The sequence below is a fragment of the Oncorhynchus mykiss genome, unplaced genomic scaffold (genome assembly GCF_013265735.2).
Source record: "Oncorhynchus mykiss isolate Arlee unplaced genomic scaffold, USDA_OmykA_1.1 un_scaffold_225, whole genome shotgun sequence".
Lineage (NCBI taxonomy): Eukaryota > Metazoa > Chordata > Actinopteri > Salmoniformes > Salmonidae > Oncorhynchus > Oncorhynchus mykiss.
In genome coordinates, this window is record NW_023493693.1 from 79,470 (window position 1) to 96,612 (window position 17,143).

General features: G+C 43.7%; 1 protein-coding gene across 1 annotated transcript; it reads right to left on the reverse strand.

Annotated features, from left to right (window-relative positions):
- Positions 1–11,145: 11,145 nt before the first annotated feature.
- LOC110515692 lies at positions 11,146–15,775 on the reverse strand. The gene is made up of 2 exons (XM_036973193.1): positions 14,675–15,775; positions 11,146–14,509 (listed from the first exon to the last, which is right to left on the reverse strand). The coding sequence occupies exons 1-2, from the start codon at positions 14,772–14,774 to the stop codon at positions 11,562–11,564; spliced, it is 3,048 nt and encodes a 1,015-aa protein (XP_036829088.1). The 5' UTR covers positions 14,775–15,775; the 3' UTR covers positions 11,146–11,561.
- Between the last annotated feature and the right edge of the window lie 1,368 nt (positions 15,776–17,143).

The following is a 17,143-nucleotide window of genomic DNA, read 5'->3' on the forward strand; positions in this document are numbered from 1 at the left end:
CCAGAAGGCGAGGTCAGTACAGGTGTATCAAAGCATGGACCGAGAGACTGAAAAACAGCTTCTATCTCAAGGCCATCAGACTGCTTCTTGACGCTACCCATCCCTTTAGCGGGACAATTGTCATCAAGAATTGAATTGCTGAATTGCAGAGCGCCAAATTCAAGTACTAGGCCAGACTAGTGTCTAGGTTTGATTTGGTACTAGGCCAGACTAGTGTCTAGGGGTTGATTTGGTACTAGGCCAGACTAGTGTCTACCGGTTGATTTGGTACTAGGCCAGACTAGTGTCTAGGGGTTAATTTGGTACTAGGCCAGACTAGTGTCTAGGGGTTGATTTGGTACTAGGCCAGACTAGTGTCTAGGGGTTGATTTGGTACCTGCCAGACAAGTGTCTACCGGTTGATTTGGTACTAGGCCAGACTAGTGTCTAGGGGTTAATTTGGTACTAGGCCAGACTAGTGTCTAGGGGTTAATTTGGTACTAGGCCAGACTAGTGTCTAGGGGTTAATTTGGTACTAGGCCAGACTAGTGTCTAAGGGTTGATTTGGTACTAGGCCAGACTAGTGTCTAGGGGTTAATTCGGTACTAGCCCAGACAAGTGTCTAGGGGTTAATTTGGTACTAGGCCAGACACTTGAGGCAGTAGTGAACACAGAGTAACAGCACACCACCCTGCATCCCACTGCTGGCCTGCTTCTGAAGCTAAGCAGGGTTGGTCCTGGTTGGTCCCTTTATGGGAGACCAGATGCTGCTGGCCTGCTTCTGAAGCTAAGCAGGGTTGGTCCTGGTCAGTTCCTGGATGGGAGACCAGATGCTGCTGGAAGTGGTGTTGGAGGGCCAGTAGGAGGCACTCTTTCCTCGGATCTAAAAAATATCCCAATGCCCCAGGGCAGTGGGGACGTTGCCTGTGTAGGGTGCTGTCTTTCAGATGGGACGTTAAACGGGTGTCCTGGCTCTCTGAGGCCATTAAAGATCCCATTGCACTTTTTGTAAGAGTAGGGGTGTTAACCCTGGTGTCCTGGCTAAATTCCCAAGCTGTCCCTCATACTATCAAGGTCACCTAATCATCCCCAGTTTACAATTGGCTCATTCATCCCCTCCCCTGTAACTATTCCCCAGGTTGTTTCTGTAAATGAGAACGTGTTCTAAGTCAACTTACCTGTTAAATTTATAAAGTTGGGTTATTGTAGACTGATGAAATGTCCTCCCTCTAGTGGTGAAAACAGAGAACTGCAGGGTTATTATAGACTGATGTCATGTCCTCCCTCTAGTGGTGAAAACAGAGAACTGCATGGTTATTATAGACTGATGTCACGTCCTCCCTCTAGTGGTGACAACAGAGTACTGCAGGGTTAATATAGACTGATGACACTTCCTCCCTCTAGTGTTGACAACAGAGAACTGCATGGTTATTATAGACTGATGTCACGTCCTCCCTCTAGTGGTGACAACAGAGAACTGCATGGTTATTATAGACTGATGACACGTCCTCCCTCTAGTGGTGACAACAGAGAACTGCAGGGTTAATATAGACTGATGACACTTCCTCCCTCTAGTGGTGACAACAGAGAACTGCATGGTTATTATAGACTGATGTCACGTCCTCCCTCTAGTGGTGACAACAGAGAACTGCATGGTTATTATAGACTGATGACACGTCCTCCCTCTAGTGGTGACAACAGAGAACTGCAGGGTTATCATAGACTGATGACACGTCCTCCCTCTAGTGGTGACAACAGAGAACTGCATGGTTATTATAGACTGATGTCACGTCCTCCCTCTAGTGGTGACAACAGAGAACTGCATGGTTATTATAGACTGATGACACGTCCTCCCTCTAGTGGTGACAACAGAGAATTGCAGGGTTAATATAGACTGATGACACTTCCTCCCTCTAGTGGTGACAACAGAGAACTGCATGGTTATTATAGACTGATGTCACGTCCTCCCTCTAGTGGTGACAACAGAGAACTGCATGGTTATTATAGACTGATGACACGTCCTCCCTCTAGTGGTGACAACAGAGAACTGCAGGGTTATTATAGACTGATGACACGTCCTCCCTCTAGTGGTGACAACAGAGAACTGCAGGGTTAATATAGACTGATGACACTTCCTCCCTCTAGTGGTGACAACAGAGAACTGCATGGTTATTATAGACTGATTTCACGTCCTCCCTCTAGTGGTGACAACAGAGACCTGCATGGTTATTATAGACTGATGACACGTCCTCCCTCTAGTGGTGACAGAGAACTGCAGGGTTATCATAGACTGATGACACGTCCTCCCTCTAGTGGTGACAGAGAACTGCATGGTTATTATAGACTGATGACACGTCCTCCCTCTAGTGGTGAAAACAGAGAACTGCAGGGCTATTATAGACTGATGACACTTCCTCCCTCTAGTGGTGAAAACAGAGTACTGCAGGGTTATTATAGACTGATGTCCGTAATGTAATAATATAATCTGTATAATCTGATCACATTCATTATCTCTGTCATTAACATATTATTGAATGTATTATTTTGAAACATTTAAAATAGAAACCTCAGAAACAGGTGGAACATGGAAAACATTTAAAATAGAAACCTCAGAAACAGGTGGAACATGGAAAAAAAAGACAACAGATATGAAAGTTTTGTTGATTTATTAGTTATAATATAACATTATTTTGCATGACTTTTTAGGTTAATTATTATTTTGAAGCAGATGCAGATGTCTCTTTCACACTATTAAACACATGATATGTCCTGGAGCTCAGGAAGGAGTTGCAGTCAGACAGACTATCACTATAAAACACATGATATGTCCTGGAGCTCAGGAAGGAGTTGTAGAACAGACTATCACTATTAAACACATGATATGTCCTGGAGCTCAGGAAGGAGTTGTAGAACAGACTATCACTATAAAACACATGATATGTCCTGGAGCTCAGGAAGGAGTTGTAGTCAGACTGACTATCACTATTAAACACATGATATGTCCTGGAGCTCAGGAAGGAGTTGTAGAACAGACTATCACTATAAAACACATGATATGTCCTGGAGTTCAGGAAGGAGTTGTAGTCAGACAGACTATCACTATAAAACACATGATATGTCCTGGAGCTCAGGAAGGAGTTGTAGAACAGACAGACTATCACTATAAAACACATGATATGTCCTGGAGCTCAGGAAGGAGTTGTAGAACAGACTATCACTATAAAACACATGATACGTCCTGGAGCTCAGGAAGGAGTTGTAGTCAGACAGACTATCACTATAAAACACATGATATGTCCTGGAGCTCAGGAAGGAGTTGTAGAACAGACTATCACTATTAAACACATGATATGTCCTGGAGCTCAGGAAGGAGTTGTAGAACAGACTATCACTATAAAACACATGATATGTCCTGGAGCTCAGGAAGGAGTTGTAGAACAGACTATCACTATTAAACACATGATATGTCCTGGAGCTCAGGAAGGAGTTGTAGAACAGACTATCACTATAAAACACATGATATGTCCTGGAGCTCAGGAAGGAGTTGTAGAACAGACAGACTATCACTATTAAACACATGATATGTCCTGGAGCTCAGGAAGGAGTTGTAGAACAGACTATCACTATAAAACACATGATATGTCCTGGAGCACAGGAAGGAGTTGTAGTCAGACAGACTATCACTATTAAACACATGATATGTCCTGGAGCTCAGGAAGGAGTTGTAGAACAGACTATCACTATAAAACACATGATATGTCCTGGAGCTCAGGAAGGAGTTGTAGAACAGACTATCACTATTAAACACATGATATGTCCTGGAGCTCAGGAAGGAGTTGTAGTCAGACAGACTATCACTATAAAACACATGATATGTCCTGGAGCTCAGGAAGGAGTTGTAGAACAGACTATCACTATTAAACACATGATATGTCCTGGAGCTCAGGAAGGAGTTGTAGTCAGACAGACTATCACTATAAAACACATGATATGTCCTGGAGCTCAGGAAGGAGTTGTAGAACAGACAGACTATCACTATTAAACACATGATATGTCCTGGAGCTCAGGAAGGAGTTGTAGTCAGACAGACTATCACTATAAAACACATGATATGTCCTGGAGCTCAGGAAGGAGTTGTAGAACAGACTATCACTATAAAACACATGATATGTCCTGGAGCTCAGGAAGGAGTTGTAGTCAGACAGACTATCACTATAAAACACATGATATGTCCTGGAGCTCAGGAAGGAGTTGTAGTCAGACAGACTATCACTATAAAACACATGATATGTCCTGGAGCTCAGGAAGGAGTTGTAGTCAGACAGACTATCACTATAAAACACATGATATGTCCTGGAGCTCAGGAAGGAGTTGTAGAACAGACTATCACTATTAAACACATGATATGTCCTGGAGCTCAGGAAGGAGTTGTAGAACAGACTATCACTATAAAACACATGATACGTCCTGGAGCTCAGGAAGGAGTTGTAGTCAGACAGACTATCACTATAAAACACATGATATGTCCTGGAGCTCAGGAAGGAGTTGTAGAACAGACTATCACTATTAAACACATGATATGTCCTGGAGCTCAGGAAGGAGTTGTAGAACAGACTATCACTATAAAACACATGATATGTCCTGGAGCTCAGGAAGGAGTTGTAGAACAGACTATCACTATTAAACACATGATATGTCCTGGAGCTCAGGAAGGAGTTGTAGAACAGACAGACTATCACTATAAAACACATGATATGTCCTGGAGCTCAGGAAGGAGTTGTAGAACAGACTATCACTATAAAACACATGATATGTCCTGGAGCTCAGGAAGGAGTTGTAGAACAGACAGACTATCACTATTAAACACATGATATGTCCTGGAGCTCAGGAAGGAGTTGTAGAACAGACTATCACTATAAAACACATGATATGTCCTGGAGCACAGGAAGGAGTTGTAGTCAGACAGACTATCACTATTAAACACATGATATGTCCTGGAGCTCAGGAAGGAGTTGTAGAACAGACTATCACTATAAAACACATGATATGTCCTGGAGCTCAGGAAGGAGTTGTAGAACAGACTATCACTATTAAACACATGATATGTCCTGGAGCTCAGGAAGGAGTTGTAGTCAGACAGACTATCACTATAAAACACATGATATGTCCTGGAGCTCAGGAAGGAGTTGTAGAACAGACTATCACTATTAAACACATGATATGTCCTGGAGCTCAGGAAGGAGTTGTAGTCAGACAGACTATCACTATAAAACACATGATATGTCCTGGAGCTCAGGAAGGAGTTGTAGAACAGACAGACTATCACTATTAAACACATGATATGTCCTGGAGCTCAGGAAGGAGTTGTAGTCAGACAGACTATCACTATAAAACACATGATATGTCCTGGAGCTCAGGAAGGAGTTGTAGAACAGACTATCACTATTAAACACATGATATGTCCTGGAGCTCAGGAAGGAGTTGTAGAACAGACTATCACTATAAAACACATGATATGTCCTGGAGCTCAGGAAGGAGTTGTAGTCAGACAGACTATCACTATAAAACACATGATATGTCCTGGAGCTCAGGAAGGAGTTGTAGTCAGACAGACTATCACTATAAAACACATGATATGTCCTGGAGCTCAGGAAGGAGTTGTAGTCAGACAGACTATCACTATAAAACACATGATATGTCCTGGAGCTCAGGAAGGAGTTGTAGAACAGACTATCACTATTAAACACATGATATGTCCTGGAGCTCAGGAAGGAGTTGTAGAACAGACTATCACTATAAAACACATGATATGTCCTGGAGCTCAGGAAGGAGTTGTAGAACAGACTATCACTATAAAACACATGATACGTCCTGGAGCTCAGGAAGGAGTTGTAGTCAGACAGACTATCACTATTAAACACATGATATGTCCTGGAGCTCAGGAAGGAGTTGTAGAACAGACTATCACTATTAAACACATGATACGTCCTGGAGCTCAGGAAGGAGTTGTAGTCAGACAGACTATCACTATAAAACACATGATATGTCCTGGAGCTCAGGAAGGAGTTGTAGTCAGACAGACTATCACTATTAAACCCATGATATGTCCTGGAGCTCAGGAAGGAGTTGTAGAACAGACTATCACTATAAAACACATGATATGTCCTGGAGCTCAGGAAGGATTTGTAGTCAGACAGGGAGAAAGTGAGTTTATTAAAGCCTACGTTGTTTAAATGAAAACATATTGTCAATATAACTCACAGGATCAGAACAACACATATGGTTCCCTCTGTCTAAAACATCTGGGGAGAACAGTAGGACAGTAGAGAACATCCCAAAACAACTGGGGAGAACAGTAGGACAGTAGAGGACAACCCAAAACAACTGGGGAGAACAGTAGGACAGTAGAGAACATCCCAAAACAACTGGGGAGAACAGTAGAACAGTAGAGGACATCCCAAAACATCTGGGGAGAACAGTAGGACAGTAGATGACATCCCAAAACAACTGGGGAGAACAGTAGAACAGTAGAGGACATCCCAAAACAACTGGGGAGAACAGTAGAGGACATCCCAAAACAACTGGGGAGAACAGTAGAACAGTAGAGGACATCCCAAAACAACTGGGGAGAACAGTAGAGGACATCCCAAAACATCTGGGGAGAACAGTAGGACAGTAGAGGACATCCCAAAACAACTGGGGAGAACAGTAGAGGACATCCCAAAACATCTGGGGAGAACAGTAGGACAGTAGATGACATCCCAAAACAACTGGGGAGAACAGTAGAGGACATCCCAAAACATCTGGGGAGAACAGTAGGACAGTAGAGGACATCCCAAAACATCTGGGGAGAACAGTAGGACAGTAGAGAACATCCCAAAACAACTGGGGAGAACAGTAGAGGACATCCCAAAACAACTGGGGAGAACAGTAGAACAGTAGAGGACATCCCAAAACAACTGGGGAGAACAGTAGGACAGTAGAGGACATCCCAAAACATCTGGGGAGAACAGTAGGACAGTAGAGGACATCCCAAAACAACTGGGGAGAACAGTAGAGGACATCCCAAAACAACTGGGGAGAACAGTAGAACAGTAGAGGACATCCCAAAACATCTGGGGAGAACAGTAGGACAGTAGAGGACATCCCAAAACAACTGGGGAGAACAGTAGGACAGTAGAGGACATCCCAAAACAACTGGGGAGAACAGTAGAGGACATCCCAAAACAACTGGGGAGAACAGTAGAACAGTAGAGGACATCCCAAAACAACTGGGGAGAACAGTAGAGGACATCCCAAAACATCTGGGGAGAACAGTAGGACAGTAGAGGACATCCCAAAACAACTGGGGAGAACAGTAGAGGACATCCCAAAACATCTGGGGAGAACAGTAGGACAGTAGATGACATCCCAAAACAACTGGGGAGAACAGTAGAGGACATCCCAAAACAACTGGGGAGAACAGTAGGACAGTAGAGGACATCCCAAAACATCTGGGGAGAACAGTAGGACAGTAGAGGACATCCCAAAACATCTGGGGAGAACAGTAGGACAGTAGAGGACATCCCAAAACATCTGGGGAGAACAGTAGGACAGTAGAGGACATCCCAAAACATCTGGGGAGAACAGTAGGACAGTAGAGGACATGCCAAAACAACTGGTGAGAACAGTAGAACAGTAGAGGACATACCAAAACAACTGGGGAGAACAGTAGAACCGTAGAGGACATGCCAAAACAACTGGGGAGAACAGTAGAACAGTAGAGGACATACCACAACAACTGGGGAGAACAGTAGAACAGTAGAGGACATGCCAAAACAACTGGGGAGAACAGTAGAACAGTAGAGAACATGCCAAAACAACTGGGGAGAACAGTAGAACAGTAGAGGACATGCCAAAACAACTGGGGAGAACAGTAGAACAGTAGAACAGTAGAGGACATCCCTAAACATCTGGGGAGAACAGTAGAGGACATACCAAAACATCTGGGGAGAACAGTAGAACAGTAGAGGACATCCCAAAACAACTGGGGAGAACAGTAGAGGACATCCCAAAACATCTGGGGAGAACAGTAGGACAGTAGAGGACATACCACAACAACTGGGGAGAACAGTAGAACAGTAGAGGACATGCCAAAACAACTGGGGAGAACAGTAGAACAGTAGAGGACATACCACAACAACTGGGGAGAACAGTAGAACAGTAGAGGACATCCCAAAACAACTGGGGAGAACAGTAGAGAACATCCCAAAACAACTGGGGAGAACAGTAGAACAGTAGAGGACATACCACAACAACTGGGGAGAACAGTAGAACAGTAGAGGACATGCCAAAACAACTGGGGAGAACAGTAGAACAGTAGAGAACATGCCAAAACAACTGGGGAGAACAGTAGAACAGTAGAGGACATGCCAAAACAACTGGGGAGAACAGTAGAACAGTAGAACAGTAGAGGACATCCCTAAACATCTGGGGAGAACAGTAGAGGACATACCAAAACATCTGGGGAGAACAGTAGAACAGTAGAGGACAACCCAAAACAACTGGGGAGAACAGTAGAACAGTAGAGGACATCCCAAAACAACTGGGGAGAACAGTAGAACAGTAGAGGACAACCCAAAACAACTGGGGAGAACAGTAGAACAGTAGAGGACAACCCAAAACAACTGGGGAGAACAGTAGAACAGTAGAGGGAAACTAAAGGAAATGAAGGGCCAATAGGCTTTAGACCATCAAAGTGGAGAGGTCTCTGCCTTGTGGACACCAAGATGATAACAAGATGAGGTTGACCTTATGGGGACCAAGATGAGGTTGACCTTATGGGCACCAAGATGATAACAAGATGAGGTTGACCTTATGGACACCAAAATGATAACAAGATGAGGTTGACCTTATGGGCACCAAGATAATAACAAGATGAGGTTGACCTTATGGGCACCAAGATGAGGTTGACCTTATGGGCACCAAGATGATAACAAGATGAGGTTGACCTTATCAAATCAAATCAAATCAAATCAAATCAAATTTTATTTGTCACATACACATGGTTAGCAGATGTTAGTGCGAGTGTAGCGAAATGCTTGTGCTTCTAGTTCCGACAATGCAGTAATAACAAGTAATCTAACTAACAATCCCAAAACTACTGTCTTGTACACAGTGTAAGGGGATAAAGAATATGTACATAAGGATATATGAATGAGTGATGGTACAGAGCAGCATAGGCAAGATACAGTAGATGGTATCGAGTACAGTATGTACAAATGAGATGAGTATGTAAACAAAGTGGCATAGTATAGTATAAAGTGGCTAGTGATACATGTATTACATAAGGATACCGTCGATGATATAGAGTACAGTATATACGTATGCATATGAGATGAATAATGTAGGGTAAGTAACATTTATATAAGGTAGCATTGTTTAAAGTGGCTAGTGATATATTTACGTCATTTCCTATCAATTCCCATTATTAAAGTGGCTGGAGTTGAGTCAGTGTCAGTGTGTTGGCAGCAGCCACTCAGTGTTAGTGGTGGCTGTTTAACAGTCTGATGGCCTTGAGATAGAAGCTGTTTTTCAGTCTCTCGGTTCCAGCTTTGATGCACCTGTACTGACCTCGCCTTCTGGATGATAGCGGGGTGAACAGGCAGTGGCTCGGGTGGTTGATGTCCTTGATGATCTTTATGGCCTTCCTGTGACATCGGGTGGTGTAGGTGTCCTGGAGGGCAGGTAGTTTGCCCCCGGTGATGCGTTGTGCAGACCTCACTACCCTCTGGAGAGCCTTACGGTTGAGGGCGGTGCAGTTGCCATACCAGGCGGTGATACAGCCCGCCAGGATGCTCTCGATTGTGCATCTGTAGAAGTTTGTGAGTGCTTTTGGTGACAAGCCAAATTTCTTCAGCCTCCTGAGGTTGAAGAGGCGCTGCTGCGCCTTCTTCACGATGCTGTCTGTGTGAGTGGACCAATTCAGTTTGTCTGTGATGTGTATGCCGAGGAACTTAAAACTTGCTACCCTCTCCACTACTGTTCCATCGATGTGAATAGGGGGGTGTTCCCTCTGCTGTTTCCTGAAGTCCACAATCATCTCCTTAGTTTTGTTGACGTTGAGTGTGAGGTTATTTTCCTGACACCACACTCCGAGGGCCCTCACCTCCTCCCTGTAGGCCGTCTCATCGTTGTTGGTAATCAAGCCTACCACTGTTGTGTCGTCCGCAAACTTGATGATTGAGTTGGAGGCGTGCGTGGCCACGCAGTCGTGGGTGAACAGGGAGTACAGGAGAGGGCTCAGAACGCACCCTTGTGGGGCCCCAGTGTTGAGGATCAGCGGGGAGGAGATGTTGTTGCCTACCCTCACCACCTGGGGGCGGCCCGTCAGGAAGTCCAGTACCCAGTTGCACAGGGCGGACACCAAAATGATAACAAGATGAGGTTGACCTTATGGGCACCAAGATAATAACAAGATGAGGTTGACCTTATGGACACCAAGATGATAACAAGATGAGGTTGACCTTATGGGCACCAAGATGAGGTTGACCTTATGGGCAACAAGATGATAACAAGATGAGGTTGACCTTATGGGCACCAAGATAATAACAAGATGAGGTTGACCTTATGGACACCAAGATGATAACAAGATGAGGTTGACCTTATGGGCACCAAGATGATAACAAGATAAGGTTGACCTTAGGGGCACCAAGATGATAACAAGATGAGGTTGACCTCAGGGGCACCAAGATGATAACAAGATGAGGTTGACCTTATGGACACCAAGATGATAACAAGATGAGGTTGACTTTAGTGGCACAAAGATGATAACAATACGAGGTTGACCTTATGGGCACCAAGATGATAACAAGACGAGGTTGACCTTATGGGCACCAATATGATAACAAGACGAGGTTGACCTTATGGGCACCAAGATGATAACAAGACGAGGTTGACCTTATGGGCACCAAGATGATAACAAGACAAGGTTGACCTTATGGGCACCAGGATGATAACAAGATGAGGTTGACCTTATGGGCACCAAGATGATAACAAGACGAGGTTGACCTTATGGGCACCAAGATGATAACAAGATGAGGTTGACCTTATGGGCACCAAGATGATAACAAGATGAGGTTGACCTTATGGGCACCAAGATGATAACAAGATGAGGTTGACCTTATGGGCACCAAGATGAGGTTGACCTTATGGACACCAAGATGATAACAAGATGAGGTTGGCTTTATGGACACCAAGAGGATAACAAGATGAGGTTGGCCTTATGGACACCAAGATGATAACAAGATGAGGTTGGCTTTATGGACACCAAGAGGATAACAAGATGAGGTTGGCCTTATGGACACCAAGATGATAACAAGATGAGGTTGGCCTTATGGACACCAAGATGATAACAAGATGAGGTTGACTTTATGGGCACCAAGTTGATAACAAGATGAGGTTGGCTTTATGGACACCTAGATGTTAACAAGTTGAGGTTGACCTTATGGACACCAAAATGATAACAAGATGAGGTTGACCTTATGGACACCAAGATGATAACAAGATGAGGTTGGCCTGTTAAATAAAGAAACACACTCTATTCAACCAATCAGGTCTTTGAGGGAACATGAACTCTCCATTTTCAACAAGGTCTTGAAAAACCTCTTCATACTGCCCATATCTGCATCCCAGAACGTCTTCTCAAACTGAGGATGGTCATCATCGTCACCATCATCGTCATTGTCACCACCACCATCACCACCATCCCCATGGTCATCGTCCTCATCATCAATGCTTCTCCTCATCATCCACATCACGTAATGGGGATCCCTCATCTCCTTCATCATGTCATGGTGACTCCTCATTTCCCTCATCTTGTCACGGATTCCCCTCATCACGTCATGGCGACTCCTCCTCATCATGGCTCCGTCACCGTCAGCGTGGCTTCTCCTGGCATGGTCTGTAAACGCTGACAGATTGAACTTGAAGTGAACTGGAATGTCCTCAGGGTCGATGTGTTTAAAGAGTTGCCTTCCATCTGCATGTGTCATCAGGTTCACCATCTTCCATTTCTTCCATCTCTTCATTTCTTTACAATCTTCAGAGTCTAGATCCCTAAACTCAGCCGCATCGCACACAGAGCACAGAGCATTGACCCAGATCTGGCCCAAATCTAATGATCTACACTTGTCTTGTCTGTCATAGATAATGGTGAGAGAGAAGGGGATCTGGAATCCATCCTGGTAATTGATTTCATATATCATTGTAGATACCTCGTCATCTTGGGGTAGCTTGAAGCGGAACCCATTCTCCCACTGAACTCCCAGGATGTAGTTGATCATCAGCTCCATTACCTGGTCTTTGTCTCCCACCAGATAGATTGTCCTCCTGGTCCTGGAACTCTGCTCTCCAAACCTGAGCCTGGCTACTTCATCCACCGGCGGTATCGTTTCCATGGGGATCTCATAAACAGACGGCGAGCCAGGGTGCTTCAGTTCACTCTTTTCTTTTACACCGTCAGCCAACCGTGTGGTCTTTGAGAGAGTGGCGATGACGACTGGTGAGCTCCACTTGCTGATTCCAGCTTCACCACAGTCGTATCTGACTCTCACTGTGTATTTTGTGAGGGACTGCAGTCCGGCGATGATGCAGACGTTGTCTTTGGAAGTCCTCTTCATCCACTCTGCATCCCCCTCACTCTCCTCTGTGGGCACCTCTTTGTGTTCTACCACATAGTTCTGAATCTTGACCCCTTGTCCAATCACAGACGGCGTTGGACAGCACACCATGAGCTCAGTGGAGTAGGCTTTGATTTCAGGCTTACTGGGAGGGCAGGAAGGCAAGGTTTTGATGATGTCACTAACCTCGCTGCCTGGACCAAGGCCGGCTGAACACACGGCTCTGTATTTGAACTTGTACCCTGTACTGGGAAGCAGTCCAGACACTGTGTAGGCTGCGTCAGATTCAGACGTCTTCTCGCTGCTCCATCCATCTTTCTCATTAATACAGTATTCTATCAGGTAGTGGGTGACGTCATGGGCTCCCCTATCAGGAGGGAGCAACTCCAACTCCACACTGTTGTGAGTTCTGTCACATGCTGTTGGCTTCTCAAGTTTAGATGGAGGTTCCCAATGCTCGTTTCTTATGGATCCATTCTCATAAAGGTAAATGCTGGCTCCTTCTTGTTCCTTGTTGGGAATGGAGGCCAAGAGGAAACGTGATTGTGTGTCCTCTTTGTTAGCTTCAGCAAAATCTTTGAAAAGTCCAGCTTGCTTGTCCATGTCATCAAATACATTATCAGAATGGTACCATCTTGTCAGATCAGGTTTAACTGGAACTAAGGCTTGTGTGTTCTCAGAGCTTGGGGAATCCAAAGCTGACAGGACAGGGTCCTCGCACCCCAGAGAGGTGAAAGTGAAACATACAACACGCTTCACCTTTGAGTTCAAAACCTCTTTGTCAAGTTCCCTCTTCGATGTGACTATCTTGGTGGAACACGTCTGACTGTAGTCCTCTGTAATCATGCTTAGGAATCGATCAACCACATTGATCTCTCTCTCAATGCGATCCATACATTCACTGAGGATGTTGCTGTTGAAACGGAACTCTTGCTGCTTTGTCAAGAATTCGGACAACACCCTCTCTTCCTTTTCTCCCCCTCTAATAGACGGAAGGAGGTCTGCCAAAGTAGTCTTCAAATGCTCTGTGAAACACAGTTTTTTAAAGGTTTTCACTTTGGCATCAATTTCCTTGAAGTATTTTACTGGCTTGCTTCTCATTGCGTCGTTGCATCTCATCTCCAGCTCACTGAGGTCTTCCAGCACAGTCTGCCATTGGTCAACTAAGCTTCCACTGATCTGACAAACCATCTGGGTGGCGGTTGGGTCCAATTCTTTTAACGGAAGTAGATTCACTTGCACCGGAACCCCCTCACCTACCTTCTGAGGCAAGGTTTTGTAGGTGTCCATGGCATCTTGAAAAGATACAGGATTGTTTTCCAGGAGAACGTCCCCATGGAATCTACAAGAGAACTTGTCAGTTGTAGTTTCAGAAGTGTTCTTCTTGCCTAAAGCACTCTCACCCCCAATAGAAACATAGGGAATGCTATTAAGCGTCACTTTAAAGCTTCCCTCAATGTCTTTACGGTCCTCGTCACTTGAGACCTCACGATCGAACACAAAGAAAGCATTTGCTCCGTAAAGTATACCTGTGACCACATGTGTAGCTATGCCTTCCCTAAAAACCTCCTTGTACTTAATGTGTTCCTGCCCAAGGTGGTTCATGGACAGTTGAGTGTTTTTCTTAGTAGTGGTGTACCAAAGTGTGACTCTCGCATGATTCTGAGACTCTTTAACATCTTTCAAATACTTTGCTGATCCCTCCACCTTAACCAGCCCTGCCAAACAGCTTGTTTTGAGAGAGCCGTTCACATTTAACACAGAGTATTTGTCAGCTGTAGAATCAGATGTGATGACTTTGAAGTCGGTGAAAGGCTCGTCTGTCGTAATGATGTCCCTTCCGAGTGCTTCCTCGTCCCACAGCGTCAGGCCTGTAATCAGAGGAGACAAACCAAACACTAACAGTTATTTTATTGTGTGTGGATATGTATGTATGTATGTATGTATGTATGTATGTATGGGATATGTATGTATGTCTGACTGACTGACTGGCTGACTAACTGACTGACTGACTGAGTAGTGAGCAAGCGTGCTACCTGGAATGAGGTGATCATTGCGACAGTCATACAGCATTCCCAGGGAGAAGGGCCGTCCCAGTGCTGCTAGAGTCAAAGTTTGGTTTGAGCAAGGATCCATAGTAGGAAGTCACTGGTGGTCAGAATAAAACAAACAGAATAACTTGATGAAACACTGGTGGTCAGAATAAAACAAACAGAATAACTTGATGCATCACTGGTAGTCAGAATAAAGCAAACAGAATAACATGATGCATCACTGGTAGTCAGAATAAAACAAACAGAATAAGTTGATGCATCACTAGTAGTAAGAATAAAACAAACAGAATAACTTGATGCATCACTGGTAGTCAGAATAAAACAAACAGAATAACATGATGCATCACTGGTAGTCAGAAGAAAACAAACAGAATAACTTGATGCATCACTGGTAGTCAGAATAAAACAAACAGCATCACTACTTGAGTTCAATCACCTCTTGAAAATATCGATATAACATGAAAATTAAAAACAGTTGTCTGTTGGCCACAATGTGTCATCACATTAATCACTGTTTCCCTGGAAACAATCACTAAGGACTCATTCATTGTCAAGAAGTTAAGTGAATATAGTAGTGATCCTCGCTATATGAGCTGTTACAATTCCCAACAAGTGAGTTCACCTCACTCGGGTAAAGTTCACTATGTTAACCTCTGAATGAAAAGCATGGCCAAAGTAAACTGCCTGCTACTCAGGCCCAGAAGCTAGGATTTGCATACAATTAGTAGGTTTGGGTAGAAAGTACTCCAACGTTTCCAGAACTGTTAAAATAATGGCTGTAAGTATAACAGAACTGATATGGCAGGCGAAAACCTGAGAAAAATCCATCCAGGAAGTAGGATTTTTTATGTTTGTAGTTTTCCGTAACTCAAACGGATTCCATTGACTTATGACTCAAATTGCACTTCCTATGGCTTCCACTAGATGTCAACAGTCTTTAGAAACTGTTTCAGGCTTGTATTCTGACAAAAGAGGGAGTAAGGTCACTCTGTATGAGTGGACACTGCAGTGTCCCAGAGGTTTTTCTTGCGCGACAGAGAGCCTTTCTTGTTTTCCTTTTATATTGACGACGCTTTTGTCCGGTTGAAATATTATTGAGTATTACGACTAAAAACAACCTGTGGATTGATTATAAACATCGTTTGACATGTTTCTACGAACTTTACTGATACTTGTCGGATGTTTTGACTGCCTTTGAGCCTTGAGGAACAAAACGCGGTTTTGGATATAAAGAGGAACTTTATCGAACAAAATAAACATTGGGAGTCTTGTGAGTGCAACCATATGAAGATCATTGAAGGTAAGTGATACATTTTATTGCTATTTCTGAATTGTAATTGTTTTTAATGATTTGTCTGCTGGGCCCTGTCCTCAGATAATCGCATGGTATGCTTTCGCCGTAAAAGCCTTTTTGAAATCTTACACCGTGGTTGGAATAACAAGAACTTAACTTCTTGACGCAACCCATCCCGTTAGCGGGATCATTTTCATCAACAACCGCTGAATTGCAGAGCGCCACATTCAAAAAAAAGACTAAAAATATTTATATTCATGAAATCACAAGTGCAATATAGCAAAATACAGCTTAGCTTTTTGTTAATCCACCTGTCGTGTTAGATTTTGAAAATATGCTTTACAGCGAAAGCAATCCAAGCGTTTGTGTAAGTTTATCGATCACTAGACAAAACATTATGAACACCTAGCTTCAAAGTAGCTTGGTCGCCAAAATCAGAAAATAAATAAAATGAATCGCTTACCTTTGATGATCTTCGGATGTTTTCACTCACGAGACTCCCAGTTACACAATAAATGTTCCTTTTGTTCCATAAAGATTATTTTTATATCCAAAATACCTCCATTTGTTTGGCGCGTTATGTTCAGAAATCCACAGGCTCGAGCGGTCACGACAACGCAGACAAAAATTCCAAATAGTATCCGTAATGTCCACAGAAACATGTCAAACGTTTTTTATAATCAATCCTCAGGTTGTTTTTAAAATATATAATCGATAATATATGAACCGCGACTGTCTCTTTTTCAGTAGGAGAGGGGGAGACAATGGCTGCCTCACTCTGTTGCATAAGCAAAACTCATGCGAACACCCAGCTATCCACTAACGCGATGTTATCTTTCTCGCTCATTTTTCAAAATAAAAGCCTGAAACTATGCCTAAAGACTGTTGACACCTTGAGAAAGCGATAGGAAAAGGAATCTGGTTGATATCCCTTTAAATGGAGCGAAGGCAGACTATGGAACATGGAGCTTTCAAAATAGAAGCTACTTCCTGGTTTGATTTTCCTCAGGTTTTCGCCTGCAATATCAGTTCTGTCATACTCACAGACAATATTTTGACAGTTTTGGAAACTTTAGAGTGTTTTCTATCCTACCCCGTCAATTATATGCATATTCTAGCATCTGGTCCTGAGAAATAGGCCGTTTACTTTGGGAACG